This window comes from Myodes glareolus, chromosome 15, assembly GCF_982192425.1.
Source record: "Myodes glareolus chromosome 15, mMyoGla1.1, whole genome shotgun sequence".
In the NCBI taxonomy this organism is placed as follows: Eukaryota; Metazoa; Chordata; class Mammalia; order Rodentia; family Cricetidae; genus Myodes; species Myodes glareolus.
In genome coordinates this window covers 19976237-19994117 of record NC_142040.1, presented here as the reverse complement: position 1 = coordinate 19994117, position 17881 = coordinate 19976237, and the positions used below count along the sequence as shown (strand labels likewise).

General features: G+C 46.6%; 1 protein-coding gene across 2 annotated transcripts in view; it reads right to left on the bottom strand.

The window, feature by feature from the left end:
- Positions 1–308: 308 nt before the first annotated feature.
- Serinc5 (serine incorporator 5) overlaps positions 309–17881 on the bottom strand; it is a 101783-nt gene continuing 84210 nt past the window's right edge. For both annotated transcript variants that reach the window (XM_048455916.3, XM_085676858.2), the window contains exons 9-12: positions 10204–10270; positions 6605–6644; positions 5845–5989; positions 309–4483 (exon numbers count right to left, since the gene is read on the bottom strand). In XM_048455916.3, the coding sequence (XP_048311873.1) occupies positions 4336–4483; positions 5845–5989; positions 6605–6644; positions 10204–10270 (400 nt within the window). In that variant the 3' untranslated portion in view covers positions 309–4335. The remainder of the gene's footprint in view (positions 4484–5844; positions 5990–6604; positions 6645–10203; positions 10271–17881) is intronic.

Sequence of the window (17881 nt, the reverse complement as noted above, 5' to 3'; positions counted from 1 at the left end):
TAATTTAAGTTGTAAAAGCTAGTTAGTAACAAGTCTAAGCTATCGACTGAACAGTTATAATTAATATTAAGTCTCTGTGTGGTTATTTGAAAGATGCTGGTGGGACAGAGAAACTCCACCTACAAATCTATTTGTAGTTCAAAGCCTTAAACTGGATACCATAAATAATCCATTTTATTTGTTAAGTATAAACTATCAGCACAGTTGCCAAGATGTTTGATCCTTGATTGACATGTAAAGACACAAACTGTCAAAGGATAACTGGAGGCTTTAGTCATGTGTTTAATAAAAGAAAACAAACAACATGGTTTTCAGGTTTAAATTTTATTAAAGTACAGAGTTAACAAGTTTGAGTTTTGTACATAGGAAAAGGCCAGTCAATTTCAGGTAGTTCATAGAAAAATTAGCATTCAAAAAAAAAAAACAACAGGTACAAACCCATAATTGGCGTTGTGGCAAAAAAACAGCAATTTTAAAAGGTAGCAAAATCTAACCATGTCAGAAACCTTATAAACCAACAGTAGACTTACCATACAAATTGCATTCAAACTTCAATATAGAAAAAAAGTAACCACAAAATTTGGCTACAGCTAATTGTTTCCAAAAAATCTTTTTAAAAAATTAACAGATATCTATAAAAGTTTTTGTACTTTTTCTTTGCAAAGTAAAAAAAGTTTAAATCTTTAATAAATGAAGACAAAATGATCCTCTTAAAATTTTTATAAATAGCTCTCAAGACATATATTACTCATCTGCTGTACTCTTTCTTTACCTGAGAGAAGTTCCCAGGAGCCCTTCTCCTAAAGGATCACCTTAAAGAGTTCTTTCATCATTTTGCTCACGTGAACGTGGTTACACTTTTGCCGAAGTCTTTTTGGGCAAATGCATTTCTGAGTTACCTGCCCTTCCCCAACTAAAACAAAATCAAATACACCTCTTTGGTAAAAGTCAAGTATCTTGGCCTTTCAAAATAACTGTCTCTGAATGATTCGCTGATGGACAACATAAAAAGAGCTAGCTAAAGACCTTGTGATCAGCTCTCCTGTCTGCTGATGTTACCATGACACTAGAGAGCCCATCTCTGAAAGAAATGAAAATGTTTACTAGTTAAGTTACACAAAAAACCCTTCAGATTCTAGGCCCAGGTGTCAACCTCATCTCTGATGAAGGAGGAGGGCCCAGCATCCTTTCTGGGCATTCAGTCTCATCTCTGAAGCCCCTTCATTTCTTAGCAGTATAAATGGTAGGCATTGGTATACACGCTGGTACACCAAAACAAGATCCCGCTTAAAAAGACAATAGAAGAAGAAAAGCCCAGCAATTTAAATATAGGCTCTGGAGCTCCCTTCCAGAGAAACGTGAAGCACCAATGATGGGCCATCTGGCAAAACTTAAATAAGTACATCATCTGAAAAAGGCAGAGGGTGACAGTTTGGGAAGAGGGCAATTAACACCCCCTTTTGATGACACTGGTGACGTCATCAGTGAAACTGGAAACATTGCTGTCACGTGGAAACTCCTGCTGGCCATTCCTTATGGGAATCAGAACCCCAAAGTCTCAATACCCCACACTCCCTTCAACTCCTTCCCCACCACAGTTACCCAGATATAAAACTTCCCCAAACCTCTGGAAAACAACTCATCTGCTGACTTCCCAAGAAGCCTGGAGCAGCTACCCAGCAGTACAAAAGCTTGACTCAGCAATGATTGGCAGGCTTTCCAAGGGTGAACATGGGGACAGTCTCTAGTCTCCAACGAGGCATCGAGTCTAAGCAAGACTGCCAGGAGAATCCCCTCCTGGCTTAAGTGTTTTACTCATAAGAACGAGAGGGAGGGGAACACATGCAGGTTCTAGCTCTGCTGCCAGGTCTGCCACGGTAGAGGGGTCAGATGCGCAGCTGCCAGGCGTGGAGTTTTATGGTCCTCTGTGAGCGTGGCAAGAAGCAAAGAGCTGCTACCTTTAAAAGTTACTGGTCGATAAGGCAGGTGAACACTGCCTTTGTTAATTCAAAGCAATTGGCACACTTTCCAGTTTCTCAAGTGCAAAAAGCTATAACGGAGTCTTAAACCCACATATGGACCACCACCTGAGTAGTTTCTCACAGCTGACCACGAGTGCCCGCTTGCCATTTTGAGACGGGTCTAACTGGCCTAGGACTCACGGAGATCCCCTTGCTTCTGCTGAGATTAAAGGTTTAATTCTTAACTTCTATCTTACTAGGAAGCCCACAAAACTCAAGTGTAGTCATCTCACTTCTGACCATCAGCCGAACCCTAGCAGCTGAGAGTAAAGATGGGCGTGGCCAACTCTTCTCGTGGGAGACCTTGCCTCTGAAGGGGAGGGCATGTACCTCACCACCACTTGGGCAGCTGGAAAATAAGTGGGGCCTGGCCAGCTGACGGAGAAGCCACAGGGAGCTGCCGCTGGCACTGTCCTGTGTCTCCCTGAGCTGTTTTCTGCAGAGGAAAGGGGACCAACAAAGACCAGCCCAGGAATGTGTGGCTTTGTCAGTCTGACCTTCATCTCCTATGAAGGCCAATTCAAAATCCAGACCCAGCTACCAGACTCAACAGAGAAGACAGACCTTAGCAGGAGGGAAACATTACTGTTCCACCCCTACGTCAGTTCCCCTCTGCTTCTTCTCACAGGATGGGTCCTTTAGGCTGCCGCCACAGAGGAGGCTCACACCGTCCACTTTCTGAACCGGTACCCGTTAATGGGGCTCCCACTCCCATGGGATTCACTAGACTTGTTGGAGTTAGTGTGTAGCTATATCGTTTGTGATTTTCAAGTGTATTTAAACTGCTGAGCTTAAAGAGTCCCTGACCTATACAAGGAATTAGGATGACATTTACAAACAAGGAAGGCATCCTTATCTGTGTACCCTTTAAGACTAGATCTCAAACACTGTCAATCAGGCAAGTTCTTCAGAGAATCTGCCCCTATTTATCCTCCCGTGGCACTTCAGTAGGTGGACACAGGAGTGAGGAGAAACAGGAATCCACATTTTGGCGCATGGGAACCAGGGTTAGGTGGGTCCCAATTCGGCATGACTTGTTCAGATAGGCACAGAAAAGAACAGCTAGACTGAGCCCTTCTGGGATGTCTAGAGAGTATCTCTACTCCACATGAAAGCAGAATATGACTCCACCAGCATCTTCGGCAGACTTGGCACTGGGGAATCTCCTAGACTACGAACATCAGCACTGAAAATGCATACCTGTGAGCACTACTTTCCAAGAGTGTATCTGGGAAATGTCTGTGGATGGAATCCTAGGAGATGCCCTCGGCCACCTACCTCTGCATCTCAGTTCAATCCTCACTTCCACAGCCTGTCTAGCTCTGCCTGGTCAGCTCTGCTGAAGCTCCTCACCCCAGCCCTTCTACTTCAAGGAAGCCAAGATGCTAGCACTGGGGCACACTGCAGGTGAGGAAGGCCTCATGGTAGAGGAGCCTGCCCATACACTCTGAGAAGGGTGTGACGAGCTGCAGTCAAGAAGCAGTGTTTCTGTTAAGATCCTTAAAGCATTACCGTTAATAACACAAGAGCTGTAATCCTCTGCTGCTCGGGCAAAGAAAATAACATTGACTACAATCACACGAACACCACCATAAATAAGAGCCACAGTTGTTGCAGACTCAGATTGGGTAGGCATAAAATGGTGGAGAATTCAATGGAGGTGAGATCAACTTGTGCTTTTCACATTATTACAAAGATTACCCCGAAAAGAATGAAGAACCTCTGCCAAGGGTAGAGGGGAAAGGCCTTAACTCCCAGCATCAGGACCTCACAGGAAAATGCTGCGGCAGGGACACAGGGCCCTGGTCTGAGGGTGGAGGACCCTCCTCTTGTCCTCTATGAACATGGAGCCGTGAGAGCTCCAGGACACAAACGTGAGTGACAGAGGTCAAGACCCACCTGAGGGCTAGGGCTCGAGGGTTTTGTTTTTGCTTCTTTATACCAAATATGAGAACGACAGGCTATGCAAGGCCATTTTCATCCCTGTGATGGACGCTGTACCCCGAGTTCTGTTCTGGTTATAACACAAGAAAAACAGTGACAGAACTTTAGCTACCATTTAGGGGACGGGCATAAAGAACTAACTGCACCTATCAGCTTGGCTAAAGATTTTGATTCCGGCAGGTCAGCCTGCGGAGCTGACTGGGAGAGTCTGCCTGCTTCTGAGACTGTTGTCAGACCTGGGGAGACAGCCAGAGAGCGCCAGCTTGTCACAGGGCATCAGCTGCTGCTCACATCCCTGATGCCCATGCTCAAAGGGCGGCCCTCCAGAGTGGGGCACAGGCCTGCTGAGCCAAGGGGCACTTGGGCATCCTCACACCGAGAACTGCCTGGAGGGACAGCAAAGAGGGGCCACCAGAGTCCACAGGTACAGTATCACACACATCCAGCAGGAGGCCATCTTGACCCAGAAGATGGACCAGCTTCCAGTGAAGAAGGTCTCAATGGTGGCATTTTCATAACTGTTGAGGAAAGGACACAGGTGTGGTGAGAGTGGAAGAGAGTTCCTCTGCTAGGCACTTCCTGCCCCAAGCAGTCGCCAACTTTCTTAGCAATTAATGGGGTTGTAACTCATATACATTTTAATGTATCATTTGGCGACTTTTCAAAGACTCACATGCTTGTAGAGTCGTTGCTACAATCAGTTTGAGAACATCACCATCTCCCCAGACATCATGTATCCCTCAGCTGCACCCCCCATTCCCACTGTCCCCCATTACCTGCATTCGTTAACTATTTCCTGTCAGTAGGATTTGCCCTTTCTAAGCCAATTCATGTAAATGCAGTTATGTGGTCTCTTATAATTGGTTTTTTAAACGTAGCAGAATCGTTTCCAAAGTTCTTGGTGTTATACCATGTATCAGCACTGACTGAGTCCTTATCTGAGATGCCTAGGACCAGATTTTAGAGTTTTTCACCCTGGGATATTTACAAGGATGTTACCAGTTGAGCAAATGCAAAATTGGAAATGGGAACCCTCCCATGTCATGTTAGATTTGAGAGGATACTGGATTTCTGGATTGGGGGTACTCAACTGTCTGTCACTCCTTTTTATTCGTACACAGTATTTCACTGTTTGAGACTAGCACACTCGGTTATCTCATCAGGAATGGACATTTGAGCTATCCCAGACTTCTGTGTTGTTATGAATTACTATGACGTGAGCATTTGCCTATAATTTTTTGGTGTTTTTTTCCTTTTTGTCTTAGATCTACACTTAGATCTCTGGTGCTTACACCAGTACGGCACACACAACACCTATTAACAAACACATGGATACAAGCGGAAGCCTAGGTCTGTACAAAAAGTATGAATCTCCATGTAGGAATCAGATCCATTAGGCACAGGCAAATTAAAAACTGGAAATAATAAAACATACGTATTTTGAAGTAGGAAAAACCCACTATATTAATCTTTCTTAAGACAACCTTTCATCTATTACCGCTACGGTTCTCCAGATCTGCCAAGTGGAATTAGCCCTTCCCGTCTTGTGTGCTTTCTTTCCCGGTACAGAGATGGGACTCAAGGCCTCTCACACTGAGCTCGTGCTCTGCCTCTGAGCACCCCCAGCACCTGCTACTTCTTAACTGCAGTGAGCAGTGGGTGCAGGAAAGGTGCTGATCCACCAGGAAGAGCGGTGAGCTATCGGCTACAAAGGCTGTGGGCGTGGTGAGAGCCGGACAAGAGCTGGACTCCACACTTTTGAGAACCACACTGAACTTGGGGTTTGTTTGTCTGGTTTGGTTTTGTTGCTTCTCAGACAACCATTTACAGAAATATTTACTCTGAGCTTGGCTTTAAGGCATTCAAATAGGACACTCACTGGAACCAGCTGGTCAAGGTCATCATCACGTAGAGGGAAGCCAGCAAGAAGACAAAGTGGAAATAGGAGTAGCTGTAGACGGTGCCTTTCTTCTCGTCATAGATGACCCGGGGTCCCTCCTTGACATTCTGCTGCTCTTCAGTGTCTGCAGGTGACAAAGGGTGCCAAGGGCAGCGGTGAGCCCTAGGGGACACTACAGCAGCTCCTGCTTGTGCCTTCTGTCCTAGGTGCTGCTAAGTGGAAACAGTGACAAACTCCACCTGTACCTCCGTCACCCTAGGAAATTCCTTGACTAGACAAGTCAGGAAATACGTTAATTCAGTAAGGCAGAAGAGCTCTTAAAGACATAGAGACTATTAGAAGCTTAGCAGGAGGGTAGCCCATGAGCTTTCAAGCCTCCAGGACTTTCCCTTCTATGAAGAAAAGCAAGTAGATGAAAAGAAATGGTACCCAAATGAGGTGTAGGGACCTCTTGACGTTTTCTTATCACTCTTTTAAAAAAAGTACACATATTCTACTTTTTCTAACTCTTACTTAAATTAGACATGAACCAGAATCCACAGCAATTTTCCCTGCCGGCTGCCAACAAAACAAAATGCAGCGGCCCTTGAGGGAGATGTAAGAAGTATATAAACAGTGAACCAGCTTTGGATGAAGTGTGTTTTAGGTACCAACACATGCCTGAATTACAGATGCTTACAGAGAGAAATCCCGGACTGCAAGGCCACGGTCAGGCATAGAAGAGAAATGCTGCACTTACCCTCTCCATCTGGACCGAAGCAAAAACAGCACCGGGCTACCTGTGAGAGCAAAGACAATGGAGTCAGACGCCTGTGTTCATGTCCCTAGCACTGAAGGCTGCCCACATGGCAAAGCTGCTATCAGAAGCACATGGTGGCATCTCAAAAGGTTTGGCTAAGTATCTGTCCCAAGATACACTGGGTACAGTAAGAGGGAATACCTTCCTGGGCATGGGGATGTCCTAGCTAGGTACCCTGGGAGCAAAGCCTGTGTACAGCTCCTTATGGCATAGCTTCTGCTGCAGAACTGCTTTGTCCTGTAGCAAGCCCTTTCTGGGCATCCTCCATCGAAGGATTGATCATGGAAGGCATATAAAGGCCCAGCTAACAGGCCAGCTAGGACTCTGAGGCACCATATATGTTTGGGAGCATGCCTTGGGGCTAATCCAGCTTATACTGTCCTTTAACTTTATTTATACTCTGTTACCTTCCTCTCCCTTCCTCCCTTCTACGTGTGCTGACCCCTAATAAATTACCCACTTGAGCCACTCTACCTCAGTTTCTATTTCTGGGTGACTGAAACATGCAGCAAATGAGATGAGGACCTTACTTGTCTCACACTTCCTAGTGGCTCATTCTGCTGCTACCCACCAATTCTGCTCCTGCCTTGGGGCTGGGAGTGGGATCGTGCTCACAGCTGAAGATGCTGAAATGGGGCAGGTGTAACAGAAGCCAGCAAACTAGTTTCATGACAGAGCTGGGATACATGCAGAATGGAAACCTTGGGATCTGTGATTCACAGGAACAGCTGGCATGTGGTATTCAGGGGGCCGAAGCTAAAGAGCGTGATATGGGAACGGGGAAAGCTGCTGAGCAGGGACGCTGCTGCCCCTGACCTAGCACTCAGGAGGCAGAAGAATCCCAAGTTCAAGGCTGGCTTGAGCAACGTAGTGAACTCAAGGCTAGCCTGGGTGGGACAGTGGATTCAAACCAGCTTGGGCTATGCAGCAAGGTCCAGGCCAACCTGTGTTATGTAGTGAGACCATTTTTTCATAAAAATAGAAACAAAACAATAAAAATAAACAAATCAGACTGCTGAGCTGCCTGCAGATACAGATAGCTGGGACACTAGCTTTTTCAGAGCAATTTGAATTTTATATCCTTTTTCTTACTTGTTCAAAACAAGAAGCTCAAAGAAAAAGAAATTATCTAAGCTTTATTACATAATCACAGAGAGACTGATAAACAGAGTAAGAAGCACAGAACATGCCAAGACTGCCTGGGAAGCCAGGCCCTCACTGTCTTTAGTGGAAAAGCTGAACTGCAGAAACCAGAGCACCAGCCTTTCATCCCCTGTGTTCCCACTCAAGGTCAAGCCCTTGCCTGCCCACCCCCCGACCCCCCAGCTCCACAAGACTTGGACCATGTGAGGCGGTCTACAATTCACCAACAGCAGTGGGTTCACTTTAGTTATGCTGAGGTCCTGTTTCTCTTGAAGCTTAAGTTACCACGAAAAATACCAGCTTGGATTTTCAAAGGTATATCCCAGGCAACTCACGTGGGATCATGAACCCACCTGCTCAGAGGCAAATGGCGGGCAGGTTCCCTCTCAAAGGAAAAGAACAACATTCTCTCTTAACTCTAACCTAGGGACTCGCTGCCGCTGCCGTTTGAGCTTGAACCAACCGTACACAACGGGGACATTGAAGCCATAATACCCAACCCTCAGCAGGTGGCCACTCAGTCAGTGTGAGAACAAAGGAACAAAGGCTTCTGGAGGACATTCTGCTCTGTAAGGGACAGCAGTGACCCATTCAACCCAGCACAGTTTTCCCTGTAAGTGACAAAAAGCCTGGTGAATGACACTGTGAGTAACAAGCCCTCATTATAGCTCCCTATCTCCAGGTCAGGCGCTGGAAGGGGCATCCTAGACAGCCAGCTGCAGAGCAAAATGCCCAGTAAACGCTATTCAAATGGAGCCAGTGGCCAGATGCCAGGCAAGACCAGCAGCAGGGACCAGGGACAGCAGCTGTGCTCCTAAGCAATGTGCTGTCAAGAACATTTACCCCGGGGCCACATCCTGGAAAATGGAAATCTCTTTTCTGTAAAATGCAAAGAACAGCCCCTCACTGGGCTTTTGTGAGGACTTAAAGCTCAGAACAGCACCTGGCCAGTGTTAAACGGCTTAGCCAATCACTGGACTGCCAGGTCCTTACCAATCCTGGGGTCAGGGCTGTCTTGTCTTAACTACCCTGCAAGTTTGAGTCTTCCGACTATGGCTTATGGTTCATCAAGGGCTCCAGATAAAAACCTTCTGCACAGAAAAGGAAACAACAGGGCTTTGTTGACTGATGGTCGGCTGCAGGCTCTGTCCTCCCATCCACACGCTGTGAATGGCGTCATTGGTGTGTTCACAGTTCTGAGTCTTTGCTGCAGGACACACGTGTGAAGCACTGGTGCACAACTGAGGTGGCAGTGTCTGCAGGGCACGTGCAGGCCCCCCCCCCCCCCCCGCCTTCTCTGTCTTCCTACAGAACTGCACGGCTATGGTCTCTATGGAGAATACCGATGGGTGTCAGACAGGTGAGTGGTTTAAAACAAAAAGAACATCTGTATCCCGTTACAACCAGAGAGAGTAAACAAGGAGGAGCTGAACAAGCTTCGGCTCAGACCGGGGGTGGGTGCCAGGGTAACGGGCAAGAGGCCAACATTGGTGATGGAAAATTTAAGAATTCTTTCATTTAATACACAGGACAATAGTGCTTTTTCTATACAAAAATTTTATTCTTTTCCAGACCGAAAATAGAACCATGAATGCCAAAAAAAAAAAAAAACCCAGCATAATGCAAAGTAAAAATGAGTTTTTTTACTGGCTATAGAAAGCATATCAAGGGCAGGTCCCGTGCCCTGCAGTAGATGGCCAACACGAAACAAACTCAGTGGCATCTTTGGAGATGTGCTGGCTCATAATGCTTTGCTCGGGCATTTTCTACCTTACTTGTCTTTTGCTTAACTGTTATGGTTTCTGATTTTATGTTTGTATGGGTTTTATGTGTGTGTGTGTCTGTCTGTCTGAACACACGTGTGTGTGCATGTGTGTTCTTTGAGTATGTGTATATGTACATGTATGTGTGCCTGTGTGTCTCTCTCTTTGAGTATGTGTTTAAGTGTTTCTTGTGTTTCTTGTATTTCCCTTGTTTGCTTTGATTTGCTTTGCTTTTAAACTGGCCTGCTGTTTTCTAAGCAGAGGGAGAGAGAAGGGTGGAGCTGGGTGGTTGGGGGTGGGCTCTGAAAGAGACAAGGAGGAGAAACCATGGACAGAATATACTGTGCAAACAAATTAGTTTTTGCTCTTTAGTTTGGTTGGTTTTGCTTGTTTGTTTGTTTGGTTTGGTTTTTCGAGACAGGGTTTCTCTGTGTATCCATGGCTGTCCTGAACCTTGATCTGTAGACCAACCTGGACTAAAACTCAAGAGTCCTCTGCCTCTGGGTGTTAGTATTAAAGGTAAACACAACCACTGCCTGACAAAATTGATTTAAAAAAAAAAAAAGGACACTAGAGCACAAAGGCCCTGTGAGTGGGACCTGAGCCGGAGCAGGGAAGGAGGAAGGAACTTACTTCCAGTTCAGGAGCTCCGTATCGTCTCTGCAGAGCGTCCGAGCTGGACCTCGTGGTTGATGTCAAACTAGGAAGAAAAGTCAGAGGGCACAGTGAGAAGCTGTCAAGCGGAACGGAGGGGGCGCTGCCTGGCTGAGGCTTACTGTGCCCACAGCTCCGGCGCCTTCGTGCAAGCACATCTGCCCCCCTTGTCTCCATCTGGGGGTTTAACTTTGCATAAAGTTATCTGGGGGGCAAGGGTATGTCTGAAAAGGATGTGTTGAACATGAGCACATCTTCCTCCCTCGCTCTTACTTCCTAAGTAATGATACCTTACATAATTTACACTGTATCAGACATGCCATCTAGGGGCAACCTAATATATGAAGGATGTATGCAGACCTTTCGTAAAAATAATACTTACACCATGTTATATGTAAGGAACTTGATTTGGTAACTGGGGGAGGAAGGCACTCCTGGAACCAACCCCGCACCAGACACGGAGGGAAGAACACAAGCTACTGTGATATTCCATTTGTTACCCAAGCTTGTTGGCTGATTCTACAATGATCTTTTTATGTACACAGTATTAGATCATTTCATCCAGACACAAGTTTGCTGATATCTCTGGTCTTCTATTTTGGTATTTATTCACCATGGGTTCCTGCTGCTCCTTGCTCAAATGCTAAAATCACTTTGTAATTTCACCTCTACCCCCCCCCCCCCTTCTCCCTCTCTCTGGTGAGTGTGAGTCTCACTTAGAGATCACAGCTATGAGGGGACCCAGAGAGAGGAGGTGAGAGAAAAGCAAAGGGGGCCAGAGAGACACTTTCCCTTTGAAGTTTGTTAGAGGAATTTTTGGCCTATATTTTTATTTTTGCTTCCCCCCCCCCCTTTAAATCCAGGCGATGCAGCTCAGTTAGCAGAGTGCTTGCATAGCATGCTGGGATTTGTGGGTTCAGTTCCCAGCACCACACAAACTGGGTGAGAGCGTACGGACCTGTAACCTCAGACTTGAGGGGAGTGGCTTGAAGATCTGGCATCCAATTCAAGGTCATCGTTGACTACACAGTGAATCTGAGACCAGACAGTAGACCCTGCTATCTCACGTCCCCGTCCTTCCCTCCACATGAAGAGTAAAATGATATGGAGAACTGACTTGCAAAGGCAAAACTGTCCACCTTCCCTCACGTAAGATCATAGAAGGACTTTATGCAAACCGAGACGCTCAGCATCTAGCCTGACTTTATGCGCTTATTTTGATAATTCCTGAAGGCCCTGAGTGCTGTATGCGGCAAACCCTGTTCTGAGTGCTAGGGGCTCCTCCACGAGAATGGAGCTACCCTACCTCACACAGAACCGAGCTTACAAGGACACACAGGGTGACTGCTGCTGCTCAGGAAGCTAGGCTCCTAGTGGACAGGCAGGAATCAAGATTCCTGCCACCAAACCAACCCCAGGAGGTGGCAGGGTCTTGTGTGTTTGCTCTCAGTCTCTTGCCCGAGGAGAACAGAGATCAATGAACTGCAGAGATGCAATAGACCCCTAGTAAAGAGGTCCTCTGGGACCCAGACCCTAACCCTCCATGCTCCACTCTACTTCCTGACCTAAGACAAACCTTTCCAATGCACTTCCGACTGCTGCATGCCAAGTATGCTTTAGTACAGCGGGAAGTTTCGGCAGGGAAACCCAAATTTTAATTTTAGTGGGACATCAGTATCTGAAGTTGTCAACTGAAAACTAAAGAAGAGTCTTTGGAGCATAGTAATAAATACTTCATTTTATAAATTCTTTGGAATAAAAGTTTCAGAAAGACAAAACTTTTGATTCAAGGACCTTTGTCACCTCACTCACCCTCAGACAGCACCAAACCAGGAAAGGCTTCTCCATCTAAAACTCCTTACACCCAGACCAGCCATAGGGACCGTGTCTTCTATATGCAGAGTGGATGCAGCTGCAGTATGAGTCTTTTCCATAAAACTCTTGAAAAATTGCCAGGCGGCGGTGGCACACACCTTTAATCCTGGTAGTTGGGAGGCAGAGGCAGGCAGATCTCTGTGAGTTTGAGGTTAGCCTGGTCTATAGAGTGAGTTCCAGCACAGCCAGGGCTGTTATACAGAGAAATCCTGGCTCAACAAACAACAAAACCAAACCAAAACAAAAACTTCTTGAAAATTAATGAAAATAATGGTTACGCAAGCTCTTAAAGCCTAGAATATTCTCTCTCCCCCTCCCCTTCCCATCTGTGTCTATGTGTGATGTGTGTGTTGCTGTGTGCATGTGAAGGTCATAGGACATTTCGGGTGTAAGTCCTTACCTGTCACTTTGAGACAAGGTCTCATGTTGTTCCAGGTCTCTTGTTGAGCTTCTAGAAAAATTCTCTCATCTTTCCCCACTCCCCATCTCATTGGAGAAGCACTGGGGTTACAGACACACGTTGCGTCTGGTTTTAGGAATTTGAACTCAGGTAGCTATCTCCCCAGCCCTTTAATTTTCTTTCTTTATTTTGAGGCACAGGCTTACTATGTAGACCTTGCTGGTTTGAAACTCCCTATGCAGTCCATACTACCCTGGAGCTTATAGAAAACTTCCTGCCACAACCTCTTGAGTGATGGGAACACGGATGCCAACCATTCTACCCTGGAGCGGAGCAGGGGTGGAAAGATGGACAGCAGTACCAAGGGATGTGATTTTTCGCCATTGAGAGAATAGCTAACGCAGCATAGTTTGTTTAGGGTCTCTGGATCCCATCCACAAAACCCCAAGTTCCTTATAATCATTCACACATTCACCAAAATGTTGCCTTCCTTCCCTCCTCACGAGAAGCCATCACAGTACTCCAAACTCTGCCATATTGTCAGAACAATGCACAGTGCGTATGCCTCCTGAGTACCTGCTTCAGTTCATGCCGGAGAGAGCTGAGGTCCCATGGGTTCCAGAAAATCCCATGAAAATTCCAAACTTTACTATTAGAGACCCCAGAGCTCTACTCAGCCTAGGAAACTGACAGGTCAGCCGAGGACACGCCCTAGGCCTCTGCCCAGACTCTGGCTGACAAGCCTATGATGTTCGCATGGTGCTGCAATCACTGATTCGCGGCTATCAAAGACCAGCATTCCGTGGGAGCCAGGGAAGGCTACCCCGTGCTCCTGGTGCACAGCCATGAAGAGTTCTGGCTAGCTGCTGAGGTAGTGGCAGGATTTTGGAAATTAAAAAGCAAACCACGACCATTCCTTCCTTCTTAAATCAGAGTAGCAGGCCCAGAACAAACAGAAATCACTCTCCTCTGCAATTTGCCATTTTTCTCAGCTGAAGTCAGCCTCTTTACCAGAACATAGCACCAGCCTTCTTCCACATGGCGTGCTGGGTTGCTGTGAATGACCAGGGAGTTGCTTAGCTCTTAATATAGAGTCTTAACTTCTCCACTTGTATATTCAGTGGGCATTTTCCTAGATGGCTTAAATACTAAAGGGTAATTTTTTTCTCTTAAGCATAACTAACATGAGAATAACTAAGGATCACTTTCCAACACTAACGCTTCTTAACAGTCTAACTGTGCAGGTCACCCAGCTCAGGACCCGCCTTAGCAATACCATCCCAGGCCGTCGCTGGGGTGGTTTCTGTCATATCCACAGAAAGCAACTATAACAGAAAGTGTACCAAAAGAGTGGGCTACCGCTGTGACAGACCCGACCATGTTTTTCTAGGGATGGTGGTGAAGCATTTGGAAGTCTGGGCTGGAAAGGCCATTAGTTCTCAAGGCTTACCCCATTGTGGGTGGTGCCATCCTGGGCAACTGGGTGTGGGTGGTACAAGAAAGTAGGCTGAGCAAGTGTCACGAAGACCAAGTCTGTAAGCAGCGTTAATCCACGGTCTCTGCTTTGGTTTCTACCTCCAGGATCCTTCCTTGAGTTCCTGCCCTTTATGGTGGATTATAAGCTATAGGTAAAACAAACCCCTTTCTCCATGCGTTTGGTCACTGTCTTAAGTTATGGTTTCCATTGCTGTGATAAAACACCATAACCAAAAGCAACTTCAGGAGGAAAGGGTTTACTTCGGCTTACAGTTCCTCATCACAGTGCACTCAGATGGGCAGGAACCTGCAGGCAACAGCACATGCAGAGGCCATGGAGGGCTGCTTGCCGCCTCATTCTTGGCTTGTTCATTTGCCTGCGCAGGGGTGGCTCTGCCCACAGTAAACTGGGCCCTCCCATATCATTATCAACCAAGAAAATGCTCCACAGGCTTGCCCCAGGCCAGCCTGGTGGGGACATTTTTTCAGTTGAGGTTCCCTCTTCCCAGATGACTATCTCCATCTAGACAGCATGGCCATATTTTCTGTTAACAGTAACAGAAAGCAAGTCAGAACATTCGGAAATCAGGAGCCAAAATATATCTTTCCTCTCTAACAATTTTTTTTTTTGGGTCAGGTATTTTGTCGTGGTGATAAAAAAGTAGTAACTACTATCTATCTATCTATCTATCTGTCTATCTATCTATCTATCTATCTATCTATCTATCTATCTACCTACCTACCTACCTACCTACCTACCTACCTACCTATCTATCTATCCATCCTATATAACTATCAATCTCTCCACATAATCTAGCAAAGGAGGCTCAAGCCAATGGGGCTCGTAAAGCTGAGGCACAGTTGCAGACAATACTCCATTCTTTACAAATACAAAGGACTCCAGGATCCTCCCCAGGCTGAGAACTTTAGCTGAGCATAACAAAACAGTATTCCGAATCTGAAGACGTTAAGGACTTTCCAGTTGTGTCCAGTGGAAGCTGGACTTTGTCACACATTTCAGGAGAGTGTGGGAAGGCTGGACTAACCGAGCAAACTCTTAGGGAACCCTGGCAAATGGGTCATGGTGAAAGTCATCCTGGAGTCCTGGCTGGGGTGATTCTCCACAGAGGTAACTCCTTGGCATCAGGCAGAGACTCTAGAGAGAACATGGCCCAGGAAGCAAGGTTTAAACAGGACAACATAGAGCAAATTCTCAGAAGAGCGCTGGCAGTAGGACCTGGGGCAGACACAGCCTAAGGAAGTATTTGGCAGTGAAACAAGGATCCCCAGAGACCACAGACGAGGTAAGCGGGCCATGCTATCTACAGTCCAAAATGTAACCTCAGACAATCCTGGGTCTTACACCGAGCACGTCTTTAATTTCTTACTTCTTTTCTTTTAATCTGCACACTACCTAGTGTTCTAGCCTATGTAATTTCCACCAAGAATTTAACTATTCCTATAATCATGTTCAAATAACAGCTTCTATCCAGACAGTGTGGCCTCATTTGAGAGCATCCTCCAAACCCCCATGCTTCATCAGTGTAAACTCTGGAAATAGCTGAAAACCCCCAATTGCACTGGTGCCCTCCCTTAGCAGCAGGGCCTTTCTTCAAGGCCCTGTGAAGTCTGAGTTCAGCCCCTGTGACCTAGAAGCTAACCCATTGTTTATAACATCCTGGCGCTGCAGTGGTCACTACAAGGATCTGATCTCCAGACCTACAGGAAACTGAGCCAACTCCTACGAGTGTGACGGAAGCATCCCCTGTGCGCTGCTGTGCTGCGCCTTCATTGCAGGCTCCTATAGTTCTGCGGTTTAATTACCAGCACTAATACCAACGTTTGTTGCTGGCATTTAAACAGGATAAATAGCAGCTGTCAGCTTTGAAAATTGACATCTTTGGGGAACATCAAACTACCGTCTGCCACCTCCACTGTGCCGCCTCAATTCTCAAAGAGATCTTTCTGGTTTTTCTTGTTGCTACAGTGCTAGGGAATAAATCTAGGGTTTATACATATGGAATGGCAGGCAGATTCACTTCCACTTAAGCCCCAAATTAAAAGTGATGGGGGCAGTTTCAAACCCAGATCCTTGCAAAGGCTGAGAGTTAAGAATTATTATGCTAAGTTGTGGGGCCATTACACACTCATGGGAAATGGACTTGAATCCATCTTATTGGTGCGTGTGTGTGTGTCTATGTTTATACAAATGTTTCTGCCACTGAGCCATACTCCCAGTCCTAAAAGTGACTTTAAAAACAACAACAACAACAACTGGGTTTTGCTAAATTGCTGAGGTTAGCCTCAAACTTGTAATTCTTCTGTCTCAGCCTCCCATATTAGCTGAGATTACAGTCACACAACCAACATACCCAGTTGTAGCAGTGAGTTTTTACAACTCTGAGAAGCAGGGGGGAAATGTGAGTGGGTGAAAATTTCATACTGTGAGACGCCCCAACGACTGTCAATCTATGCAGTGTACCCAGGAGGACTCTGCTCTTTCCACAGATGGCCAAAGCAAAGCTACACCTCTGGGCTAGCCTAGGAACAACCACTTCCCCACCCCAGCTTTATTAGACACTGACTAACCTTCAAAAAATATAGTATTTTATTCTGTTAAGTACCCTTACAATTTCTTCTGATAATATCAAAACAGATAAAAAGAAATTCTACTTCACTACAAATAAATACAAACTGAAACACCAAAAAATTAAAATAAAGGAAAACACTTATCTCTACTGCTACTACTACCACAAGTTTCGTCTGTCTCTTCCTGGGAGTGTCTGTTGTTTTTTTTTAATTTGTTTTATTTTTAAATATTTATTTTATGAGTATGAGTGTTTTACCTGCAATTATGTCTGTGCACCACATGAGTGCCTGATAGCCAGAGTGGAACTAGGGTCCGAGGAGACTGTAAGCTGTCATGTGTGCTGGGAACTAAACCTGCATCCTCAACAAGAGCATCCAGTGCTCTTAACCACTGAGACTCCAAGCCCTCTTCCTGGGAATGTTTATAAACACAACTGGACTTGAGAATGAACTATAAGCAGCTTAGTAACCTACTTCTCTCTTGACCTACCGATATTCTTGAGATTTTTGTTCATTTTTATTAAATGTGTCTGAAGTTCTGCTCGCATGTCTCTCTGTACAGCATTGTGTGTGCGATGTCCTAGAGCCCAGAAGAGGACGTCAGATCCTAGAGCTGAGTTACTGCAGCTGTTAACTCAATGCCAAGTCATTGAGTGGAAGAGCACTGGAGGAACAGTCCGTGTGAACCTGCTGGCCGCCACACCAGCCCTGCTCACCAACGTTCTCACACGCTGGCCGCCACACCAGCCCTGCTCACCAACGTTCTCACACGCTGGCCGCCACACCAGCCCTGCTCACCAACGTTCTCACACGCTGGCCGCCACACCAGCCCTGCTCACCAACGTTCTCACACGCTGGCCGCCACACCAGCCCTGCTCACCAACGTTCTCACACGCTGGCCGCCACACCAGCCCTGCTCACCAACGTTCTCACACGCTGGCCGCCACACCAGCCCTGCTCACCAACGTTCTCACACGCTGGCCGCCACACCAGCCCTGCTCACCAACGTTCTCACACGCTGGCCGCCACACCAGCCCTGCTCACCAACGTTCTCACACGCTGGCCGCCACACCAGCCCTGCTCACCAACGTTCTCACACGCTGGCCGCCACACCAGCCCTGCTCACCAATGTTCTCACACGCTGGCCACCACACCAGCCCTGCTCACCAACACTCTCACACGCTGGCCACCACACCAGCCCTACGCACCAATGTTCTCACACGCTGGCCGCCACACCAGCCCTACGCACCAATGTTCTCACACGCTGGCCACCACACCAGCCCTGCTCACCAACACTCTCACACGCTGGCTTTTCTT